The sequence below is a fragment of the Capra hircus genome, chromosome 23 (assembly GCF_001704415.2).
Source record: "Capra hircus breed San Clemente chromosome 23, ASM170441v1, whole genome shotgun sequence".
NCBI lineage: Eukaryota > Metazoa > Chordata > Mammalia > Artiodactyla > Bovidae > Capra > Capra hircus.
This window is the reverse complement of record NC_030830.1, coordinates 38,222,427-38,234,412: the sequence shown is the minus strand read 5'-3', so window position 1 is coordinate 38,234,412 and position 11,986 is coordinate 38,222,427. Positions and strand designations below refer to the sequence as shown.

The window sequence follows — 11,986 nt, the reverse complement described above, 5'->3', positions numbered from 1 at the left end:
GTGACAGCGCAGGTGTTCTTAAACCCCCGCCTATTTGGAGGTGAGGGAGACGGGACTGAGGATAACTTGGAAGTCAGCAACTGGGGAATTACACCTGAGGGAACTCGGGGCCTGAGACACCCCACGGCCGCCTCTACGGACAAGGCGCCAAGACCTGAGCGCGCTCCCAGCAACCGCGATTCTCGCTGCGTTTGTAGCCACTACGTCACGGCGTTCTCCGCCTCTCATTGGGCGAGCCCATCCAATCATGTGACTCTGGTGTGTCGTATAAATAGAGGCGAGGAGACGGCTGTGGTCCGCCATTTCGTGGACGCCGGGTGTGCTAGAGCATCCGGGGACGCCGGACGGGAGGGGACCGGGAAGACCTAGCCTAGGTTCTGTGGATTTGGACCTCCGCATTTCTAACCCAAGATCTCGGTAAGCGAACGACTACTAAAGGAATGAGGTGGGAAATGGGCCTTAAAGGGGCCGAAGTGGGGATAGGCCCAATGGCGGCGGCAGGCTGAGACAAAGAGACGGTGCCGCCATTTTGTGACGTTCAGCTAGGGGCTGTGGCGGGGGCTTTCGGCCCCTCGGAGATATACCCAGGCCTCAGAATGGAGGTGTTTTTAATCCTACACTGGGAACGGAGAGGCGGTGAGCCGGGAGGGGAGATTATCCGAGTCGACTCAGTAGTCGGTTGTACTCCAGGCCGCGGCTTTTCAATTTATGGCGCCTTTTTTTTGGGGGGGGGGCAGCACGTTTCCTTAGGTAGCTTATCGTTTTTTTCCTTCAGGTCACTAATCAAAACTCAGCCTTTGGAACTATATTAAGTGATTTCTATGCTCACTTTCATTTTTGTTTTTTTTTTTTTTTCTTAAACTTGAGTTCACTTTTTACAGTCGGGACGCAATAACTTTTTTTTTTTTTTAAACAGACCTTTCTTGAGCTGAATTGTTCTTGTGAGTTTTCCTGTTGATGCATGGGCCTGAAACTGGTCACTGTAAAGTTTCTGGAAAAGGGGGAAAAAACACATTCCTCAGCAGTGATTTGGTCTCAGAACTCCAGGTTGCAGGGTGGGGTCACGCAATTAGGATGTGTCTGGACTGGTTTTTTTTTTTAATTGGATAAACCCAGAGTGAGAAAAAAATGGTAAAGCCCTTGAGCTGAGTTCATGGGCAGACTGCTCTTTTATGCAATGGATAACTTGCCTATAAGTTGATTAGATATTGCTTAAGTGACTGTGTAAGTATCTAAAGTTTGTAAAAATGTAAGCCCCCTGGGTGGCTTAAATTTTAAGTAACAAATGTGTTTTCTCTGAGGTGAAATTAACAAGCATTTTAAAGTGCACAATTCGGAGGTATTTAGTATGTTCACATTGTTGTACAGCTATCACCTCACTAGTTTGAACTTCTTTTATACCCAGTGAAGTGACCTGTATACTGAAGCATCGATTCACCTTTTGCCCTGTCCTCTCTCCCCAAGCCCTGGTACCTACTAAAATGTTTCTGGATTTGCCCGTTTTGGATAATTCACATCCTTGGAATCGTAATATGTGCACTATTTTGTGTCTGTTATCTATAACAGTATGCTCTGATGCTTCATTTCACATTTGTAGCATTTATGGGTACTTGATTCTGGAATAATTTGGATAGTACATTTTGCTTATCGACCTGTTGCTGGATATTTGGCTTGACACTTTTTGGCTATTGAGAATAGAGTAAGGTACATTTTTTAAAAACAGATTTGTCTTGCATTGTGAGGAGTGATGCTGGTTAACTTGACCTGTGAAGGCACATTAGTATCAGTTTTCTTGGTGATTTTCTTACGCGAGTTTCATTTTGTTTTTGAATTTGCTTCTGAGTAGGTGATCCTACTCTTCTAGGTGAAATTAATTGAAATAGGTAGAATCCTTAGTTTCTACTTTGGTAAACACTCCTGGTGTGTTTTCTTCCCTGACGCCCCACCTCCCCCTGCTTTTCAAGGAGGCTTTTTTCCCCCCTTTCACAATTTGTTTTGGCTTCTATGCAGTTAACGGTAACTACTGGGATAGTCCTAGCTTTTTGGGTTTTAGTATTGAGTTCTTTCTTGAATCTATTTTTCACTGTGGATTATAATATATATATGTTTTTTAATTGCAGAAATGCATCGTGATTCCTGTCCATTGGACTGTAAAGTTTATGTAGGTAATCTTGGAAACAATGGTAACAAGACTGAATTGGAACGAGCTTTTGGCTATTATGGACCACTCCGAAGTGTGTGGGTTGCTAGAAACCCTCCCGGCTTTGCTTTTGTTGAATTTGAAGATCCCCGAGACGCAGCTGATGCTGTCCGAGAGCTAGATGGGAGGTAATTTGTTGATTAATTTAATTAATGATAGTTTATGGTGTTTTAATATTTAAAATCTCTAGGATATATGGCTTTTAGATGGCTTCTTTGCTATCTGAAATTGATGTTATTGGAAATTTACATAAAACCTTTTTTGGCAATCAAAAAAGTGAACAATTGGTGAAGATGGGAAGTTTTTTTATTCAGTTGGCCATTGGAGAAAATAATTTTAATGGTCAGCGTGGGTGTGTGACTTCATGTGGTTGAAACATTTTAATCTAAATCCACCACAAAGCATCAGTCATGTTGTCACCTTTGAATTGTGTCTAAAATAATTGTGGATCAATCATTCCTCTTAATGGCCACAGATTGATTGTAAGTGGATATGGTTATATGGGTTTATTGTACTGTTATCTTTTTTTGATACATGTTGGAAATATTTGTTTAGGAAATGTGGATCATATAACAATATTTCCCTTTGTATTACAATATTCTGTTAGCTGACTGGTAAGTTAACACCTGAGTCTTTAACAGTGAACAGGTGTTGCCCTTCTTCCTGGCATTTGAAAACTTGGGTTTCATGAAACCAAGGAACAGAATTAAGATCCAAAAATTAAAGGGTCTGCAAGTTGATTATAAAGATACATAAAAGGTCATTTATCTAAGCAGATTACAGAAACATTTTTCCAGGGCCCCACCTCTTCCCAATCACTGTCCACATATGGTGGCTTATCTAAACTTAGTGATGTGGACCATTAATGAGTAGGTGGGATATAAAGGTCTTTTTTTTTTTTTTTTAACTGTTCTCAGCTACAGTTTCTTACATTTAAACTGTTGTGTGATGATTGAAGGGAAAGGAAAATGTAAAATGTCCAGGATGCTTCTGTCCTGTTGACTGATGTTTGCTTAGAGGGAATGGGGAGGAGAGAGACCAACAAATAGTCTTTATGATTGGTAAACAGTTGCTGCAACTTCTGAAGGAAGAAGTCAAAATAGGATGTACATATGAACCAGCTTGGGGGATGAATCTAGGTTTTCATACTTAAATTTTAACTGTTAGCATTGAGCCCAATGATCAGACTGACGAACAGCAATAAAACATAAGGAAGTTGGTTTTCTTTACTAGAAAAAAGATACGGAACTAAAACTTGCTTTGGTATTAAGGATTCGGCAGACATTCAGTTGGATTCTTTGCAAAGAAGCTAGCTATAAGGGGGCTTTGTATTTGTTTTTTCCTTGCTTTAATGCACATCTCTTAGAAAATTAGTTTGGCTGTCTTAAATTTACTGTTTTTTGCCTCCTAGAACACTCTGTGGCTGCCGAGTAAGAGTGGAACTATCGAATGGTGAAAAGAGAAGTCGTAATCGTGGCCCACCTCCTTCTTGGGGTCGTCGCCCTCGAGATGATTATCGGAGGAGGAGTCCTCCACCTCGACGCAGGTACTTAGAGAGAGCGTGTTTAGAGGTGTTGGTGTAGCTAATAGGAACAGGTATCTCTCTCAAAGTTTGTTGGTGGGTTTTAACTTTGAAGAATCAGGTTTTTATGAAACGTTTGTTGGGTGTAGTTTGGGATATGTGAGTTGTGCTGAGTGTTGGCTTTTGTCTTTAGGTCACTGTTCATGTTGGTAGTCAGTAACTTCTATCTTGGATCTGTCTTCTAGTTCATCTTCTAGTTGCATCTTTCCAAGTCTTCCCTTATACCTCAGTTTAGGCCTTTTTCCATTTCTTGACTCCATAATGACAAACATTACATTCAACTCTAGCTCTTCACAAAAATGTGTTTTCTACTGTTAGCACGATTGTAATATTTATCAAACAGGCAGCTGTTTTATTGTTACAACTGGTAAAGTAGAAATCATTCTGAAACTAAAGTCACTGACCAATAAAGGGGGCTAAAGTAATCCCAGTCATCTGTTCTTCAAACCCAAATAGGAGAGAATGCAGGTTTTTTTTATAGTTGAAAATGGCATCATTCTTGGACCAGGCAGTATTGTCTGGATGCTAACTCCACATCTCCTCAAACTTCCAAAATAGTTTCTATAGGACTGAATTTACCTCTTACAGGTGAGTGAAGTCCTAGGAGATAGGAGTTCAAAATCTTGCCCCTTTTGCTGTTTTGAAAAACAAAACAACACACTGTTGCCCATCATAATAAAGAGTATTTGTTAGCTAATAGATGGTTGTACTGATGGCTTGTTTTTCATTTTTTTTTGTGCTTTTTGGTCCATCTATTAATAAAAATGAACCCCGTTACAGAGTCACCATCATGTCTCTTCTCACCACCCTCTGAGTCTGCATTAGCCAGTCAACTAGCCCTTTCAGCGTCATGTGACCAGCGCGCCCCATTCAGCTTGGCTGGTGTCGTTTCACATGACCCAGGCATGGCCAGTCGTCAGGTTGCACCGCCCTTTGGTTCCCGAGCATGCTGTTTTCTCTCAGCCTTCTCTCCAACCTTAACCAAATCGGCAGCAGCCACCTCGACCGCCCACACATTCCTGGCCAATCAGCTCAGCTGTTTATTTACCAAATGTCTTCACAACAACTACAGCAGCAGCCTTCGGCTAACAAAAAAGCAGGAAAAATCCACAACACCCCCTTCGCCAACCAACTAAATCCAACGCAACATCTGGCAAAACCTTTTCAGCAAATTCTTCCTGGCCGTCAGTCCGGCAGCCTCACCTCACCATTTCTAGCTTGTTGAAACCCAAAAACTAGTAAGTTTTTCCTGCTTATACAGTTTACTGCTGGTTAAAATAAGGAGTAAGCGGCTTAAAGTAATTCTTTTTTCTGGATCAAAGGCTGGCTGTGCATAATTGAATGGTAACGTACATATATATTGCTTGAATAAAACTTTTAAGGGTGATAGGGAACTCATAATGTAACTAGACCTTCAAGTGAAACTTATTTGCATGTGTGAGATGCCAAACTAAAAATTTTAATAACTCTAACAGATTTAGCTTTCCTTTCTAGCAAAAATTTGTTGAATCCTATCACCTTTAAATGGTTTTACTAACAGTTTTCAAAATTTTAAAATTTTGGGGGTGAAGTGGGCCAAGCTAAGGTAATTTTGATAAGTCTAAACACACTCTTAAATGTGACGATCACAAATGCAGTTCTAATGTAGCACTTAATGGCATCAATATTTACACCTAGCGCGTTTTCACAAAATTACACTATCCACCTGGTACCTAAGTCTTGTCATGGACTTACAGGTTTGCATGGGTTCCAAATACTGGTTTATGGTACTGTTTTTGGAACTACTTGTGGGACTACATTTTGGTGTGGTGTTTGGGTAGTGAAGTTAGTTTGACATGAAGTTTTGCATTGGACAGATCTGCTGTGAAGCATTCTTTGTTAAAGTGAATCCATGATTGGAATACCTGCTTTTCACTTGAGCTTTTGGTTCCTTAATCCTTCTGTGCCCTTTTTTTGTTTTGTTTTCCTTAAAAAAAATTTTATTTTTTGGACGATGGGTGCCAGTTCTTCGGCACATTCACTGGGCCCAACAGTGAGATTGAAAAGTTGGGAAATGCCTCACGCCATAAATGCTAATTGACAATTAGCCTAATTTTCCTGTTTTCTGCTTTTAGATCTCCAAGACGGAGAAGCTTCTCCCGCAGCCGGAGCAGGTAAAGTATCTTTTGGGGGCCACATTCTCAGAAGTGGGAGTGTTTGTGAAATGACTCAGATGACTCAGTTAATGGCTATAGACACTGACTTTAGTAATGAATCAAGTAACATATAGAACTTTTAGCTTTCAAAAACTTAGACATTGTTGTGTATAATCCTGAATGGCTCCATTTTTCTTTCTCCTCTTACTTTAGGTCCCTTTCTAGAGATAGGAGAAGAGAGAGATCACTGTCCCGGGAGAGAAATCACAAGCCGTCCCGATCTTTCTCTAGGTCTCGTAGGTAAGATCTTTAATGACCTGAGCCATTTAAGAGCTTGCGTACATAATATACTAAAAACAGAAATAGGTCTTTTAAGCTACTAGGACAAAATGTTTATAACTTTTAATGTAAAAATCTTTTGATGAAGTTTTCCCTGTAACTGAGTTAACAGATGTGACTTTTGTTTCTGTTTTTCAGCCGATCTAGGTCAAATGAAAGGAAATAGAAGACCAGTTTGCAAGAGGAGTGGTGTACAGGAAATAACTTCATTTGACAGGAGTATGTACAGAAAATTCAAGTTTTGTTTGAGACTTCATAAGCTTGGTGCATTTTTAAAATGTTTTAGCTGTTCACATTTGTTTGTCTGTTGGAACAGTGACACAAAGGTAATTCTCTTATGGTTTGAAATGGATCATATGAGGCATGTAATATCAAGAATTGTTACTTTACAATGTTCCCTTAAGCAAAATTTAATTTGCTTTGAATTTTAGTCTTGCATAGGCTGAAAATAAACCTCTTAACTCCTGCCCAGCTAAAATCGATGTTTAACATTATGGAAATAAAAACTGGCAAAAATTGAAAGGTTTTCTTTCAACATAGCTGGGATATGGTATGCAGCTGTAGTTAAGCAGTTTTTAAAAGCTGCTGTGAACTCAAAAGCCAGCTGGAAAAATTAAAGCTGCACCCTTAAACTAGATTAGAGGTTTAAAAATCCCACTAGTCTTCACACTGGACAAATTGTTGTCCAGTTGGTGTAGAATCTAAGAAGTTTCAAGGAAGTTAGTTTACCTTTGCTTTAGGTTGTAAGTTCCTTCTGTGATTGCTGTATATGAGTACATAGCTCTTTGTAACGTTCTTTATTTGGAAATATGAGACTACTCAAGATAACAAATGTCCTGCCAGTTTAAGGGTACATTGTAGAGCTGAACTGAGTTGTGCAAGATTCTTTTTTCATGCTGTCATTTGTAATATGTTTTGTGAAAATCCTTGGGATTAAAGTTTTGGTTACAAATTGTTGTTTAACCTGAAAGCCTGTTTTTCCTTGCAAAACTAAAATCTGAGCTTGGTACCAAGTCCAGGTGTAACATTCCTATTGGAAGCCATACTTATATTTTCTTGTAAAGTGCTTTTGAAAATAAAATATAAGCATAATTGTAATAGTTGAACCCACTATTACCATAGTTCTTGTCCCACAGAAGGCAGTTGGTTACACAAATCTTATTTTTTAAGAAATACATTCGAGGCTTTTGAGGTGAAGGGACTTACTGGTTGTCCATCTAAGTGATACATTTTTAGGAGCAGAAGCCAGTTTAAAGTCCATGATATTCAGTGACCAACGTTTTGAAGTATAGCCACCTGATACATTATAATCCAAAGTTGCCAGTGAAAAAAAAAGCTTTTAATCACTAGCATGAAAACGTTCCACGGAGCTTTAAAAATTGCTTCCATTTTATATAATTTGAGGTGTTGCATGGGAATTCTAAATTGATCCATCATTATGTGAAATTCACTACATGGTTCAAATGTAACAGTGCAGAATTGAAATATGGAGGCATGCATAATCTTCCTCTTAGATATCTAGAGGAGTTGTAATTTCAAACTTCTGTGCAATTAGATTAAATCATAATGCAACAGTCTTGTGGCTTAGTTTCCTTAAATGTGCTATTTAAAGATAGTTGTGGATTGTGCTGTACTGACTTTTCTTTAACATGAAAGACAAGTCATTGTGTTAATCTATAAGGATGTTTTATAAGAAATTCATCCTAAACAAGTTAATTTCCAGTGGTCCTTCTTAACCTTTCACGAAAGCGTCAAGGGAGAAGAGTCCTGGGTATCACAGGGGAAAACTGGTGTCAGTGGAGTTTAGTATGATCCTTGCTGGCAGAAGACATTTGTAAAACTGCTTATTTAGTACTGAGAGCTCAGGCTTTGGGCCTTCTGGCCTTTCATAATGAGCTTAAAAACTGTTGGGATCAAGCAAGGCAAGATAGCTACTGATTCGTGGAAGTAATTTGGTACATCAGTATTACACTGCTCTTACAGTGAACATGGATGTTTTTGACAGTATGCAACTTGCAGAGTCTTAAATTGGGCTTCTGTAAAAAAGGAAAGATGATAGCTACAAAGTGGCCAATACAGATCTAATATAAAGTTAACTCGGGTTTATCCTTAGGATCCAAATTTGCAGTCACTTTAACCAGAAGCCTTAGCACAGTTCTGTGGCTTGTTAAAAAATACGGAAGGTAGAAATTATTCAAACTTTGTATTCTACATTTACATTGTGGCTTTTTAAAAGTTCTCTGTAGTTAACTAATTTCTGAAATTACAAGTCCCATTGGCCAGTGTCTTGGATTCTCAGCTGAATATTATACTGAAAGCAGTCACAGAAACTTTTGACTTGTGATGTAATGATTACAGGTGTTCACTAGAGGTCACTGTTAATACTTGGTGATAACTTAAGGAACATATCTAAGGGTTATAGTTTTTATTTTTGCAGGAATAGTTAATTCTGTTGTTCTCAATCCATTGTGGGTTACTTCTGATCTCCATGTCTTAAGCAGAAAGAGAAGTTTTAATTTTATGAGATACAGATACCTTTTACCAACTATTTCTATGTTTTTCTACAGTTCCATAAAAGATAATGTGATCAGTAGATGGCATCACCACCATTTTAGTTAAACTCACCCATATTTGGATGGAAAAGTCCTGGTTGCTTTTTATTGAAGCGTCGTGGTTCATATTTCTGCAGTGCTTTATCAGGAATGATATTTTCCAGGTCTACTGATTGATTTTTCCATCCCTGGGTTATATAAGAACCACTGGTGTAGTACTTTATATTAATGTGCTTTCATTTTCAGAATCCGAAACATGATTTAGTTGTCAGATCTGGTTGGTGGCAATGTCTTCCAGTTGTATATTTTTGTACTAGACTGTTGCCTTCTGGTTTTTTTTTTTTTTTTTTTTTTTTTTTTTTTTTTGAGAACATGAAAGACTTTATAATTAAAGTAGCTGAAGAAAAACTGGGTTGGAGTATATTTTTATGAAAACAGTCCAATACTGTTGGATTTAATTTTATATATCCACACAAATTCTCTTCATTCTACTTTATTAAATTGGCTGCTTCAGAAGAATTCAGCTGGGGACTTCCCTGCTGGTCCAGTGGTTAACACCTCACCTTCCAATGCAGAGGGTGTAGGTTTGACCCCTGGTCGGGGAGCTAAGATCCCATATGCCCTATGGCCAAGAAACCAGGACATAAACAACATAAGCAATATTGTACAAATTCAATAAAGACTTAATTTCAAAAAAAAAAGAATTCAGCTGTACACAGAATAGTTGTAAGGTTCTGAGAAGAGATACTGAAAATTTGTCTTGATAAACCTAGTTAACTGCCTAATTTTGTTATGCAACTTACTGTTTGAGACTGCAGAAATTCATAATATGGTATTTTTATAATTCTGTATCCCGATTCTTTTAACTACCTGGATGGAACACAAGACAACAGCCAAAATGTTTCTCAGACTAACACATGAAGTACTTGTGTAGAATATTACCTTTTTTTTTTTCCAGTTTTTCCTTGGTTCTCTGACTTACGTAAAGCATTGCGGCTATTTAGTGCCTTATCTATTAGTACATGCATGTGCTTAGTCTTGAAGTGAAAATCTCTGGAAACATTGATACTTACTTTCACTAGTCATCGTTTGGAGACTAGATGAGATGGAGAATATTTCACTTCATTTCCAGAGCAAAATTATACCTTCCAGAAAAAGTAGGCTGTAGGTGACTTTCCCCCTCTTTTTGAAGTTCTATTCATTTATGAATTGGCATTTTGTTGCAGTATATAGCTCATAAATTTCATGTGGGGCTAGTTAGTATCCTTTTAGTGGCCTTTTTTGTTGTTGTTAAGTCCCCAAACCTCAGATTGGAGCAAAGGGGGAAAGTTGCTGAAGAAAATTAGTGAATGCTGTAGGGTTGCTGTTTGTATCGGTCATTTGGAAAGGGGAATGGAAATAATCAACATATAAAACATTCTAAGTTTTGAGAGAACTCCCTCAGGAAACAATTTCGACATCCTTTTAAGTTTAGGCAGCTGGCACTTTGTTTCAACTCAATCCAGCTGTCTTTCTGCCACTGAATTTCTTTTGTAATGAGAAAATTTTAGTTTAGGGAAAATCATCCATGTTAACTTTCAACAAAAGTGTTTTGTAAATAAATACAAATTGGAGTGTTGAGTTGTCATTTAATCCTTTTTGTGTCACACTTTTCCCACGAGGCAGCCTGACAGGCATTTATTTTAATGGGGAGTGGGGTGCAGTGATAAGGAATAACACCAGCTGTGTCTCAGAACAGCATAGGTAATACTTGACCTTTGTCCAATATTGGGATATTGAAACCTTGAACTAGATAGTAATAAGTTCCAGCGTATTGTAGATGAGAATGATTTAAGATGTTGGTTGTAGGGCTTTTACATGTTCTGAGAGGCTGTTGGATCTTGAGTGAGGTGGCAGATATCTCAGGTGCTTTGAAAAGCCCCTTAGGTAGCAGTAGTGGGAAACAAGGGACTGTAAAGAATATGAGGTGAAGAAATGAGTATAACCTTAATCAAAGTGGAAGTTAGAAGACAGGAGCAGTGGAGTGCACAACTCTTTGGAGGTAAAACTGAAAGTGTTTTATTTTCTTTCAGCCCTGTTGGTAAATAGTGTAGGATAGCTTGTCTAGCTTTAGTACTGGTGGAAGGGCCAAAAAGTTGGGAGTGTTACTGCTCTAATGAAAATTTTACTGGGGATAAGAAGTTGACTTAACTGACTGGTTGGTCTTCAGTTGACAATGTATAGCTGTCCGTTTGAAGTGAGGTTGGGAGTAGAAGCTGCCCACTTTGAAAATAGGAGTAGATGAACAGTGATAGTTTGGAAAGGGTTAAGAAAGCTTGCAGGATGGTGGAAGCTGGGGGGAAGACAGTTGGAATAGTCAGGAAAGGAAATTTTTAAAGTTTTTTGTTCTGGTCCTGTCTCTACTCGGCCAGCTGTATCCAGGAAAGGAAGTTTTCTTTTTGAGTACTGGTCTGCCAAACATTGTCCATGACTTTATTCTTATGAAATGCTTAACCACTTGAGATGAGTCTCCATGTTAAAAAGGGCAGAAAAAAGTTCCTCATTTATCACTCCTCATCCTGCTAAACAATACAGACAGTCGGTGATTCAGCCTGTGGTTTGAGTACAGTGGTACAAAAGCAATATGCAGAAACTCCTTTGAATTTTGATCTTTTCCTGGGCTAGCACCGTACTCGATTGGTGCTGGGCACCAAGGGACAGCAAGTCAAGCCTTGGCTCCCAGAATGCTTTTAATATGCTTTAAAAGCATTCTGTACTCAGAACCATTTTGTTTTTCATTCTGTTCAGTACTCAGTGAGTTACATGAAAGATTCAATACTTTGTTAGATGTTTTTGCCCAACTGTAGGCTAATGTTCTGAGCACGTTTAGGTGAGGCTAAGCTCTGAAGTTGGGTAGGTGAGGTGTGTTAAGTATGTTTTTGACTTTATTTTCAACTCATCAAGATAGCATGACCCCATAAGGAAGATCTGTAGTGTATTCAGCACTGAGGCCATACTAGACTCCCACGCCTTTGTTTTCTGCTTTCTGTGTTTTTATTTTACAGCCTAATTGTGTAAGACACCACTTTATTGTGACTAACAGGGTTTAGGACTTGTCTTTCTAGTTGTAAAATATGCTTGTGGTAAAAGTAAATTATACATACACTGGGGAATTAATTCCTTTCTAGAGATAACTTGT

At 38.6% G+C, this 11,986-nt stretch overlaps 1 protein-coding gene across 1 annotated transcript; it reads left to right on the top strand.

Annotated features, from left to right (window-relative positions):
- SRSF3 (serine and arginine rich splicing factor 3) lies at positions 284–9,170 on the top strand. Its single transcript, XM_005696272.3, has 6 exons — positions 284–417; positions 2,121–2,328; positions 3,612–3,746; positions 5,897–5,935; positions 6,131–6,217; positions 6,395–9,170. The coding sequence occupies exons 2-6, from the start codon at positions 2,123–2,125 to the stop codon at positions 6,420–6,422; spliced, it is 495 nt and encodes a 164-aa protein (XP_005696329.1). The 5' UTR covers positions 284–417; positions 2,121–2,122; the 3' UTR covers positions 6,423–9,170.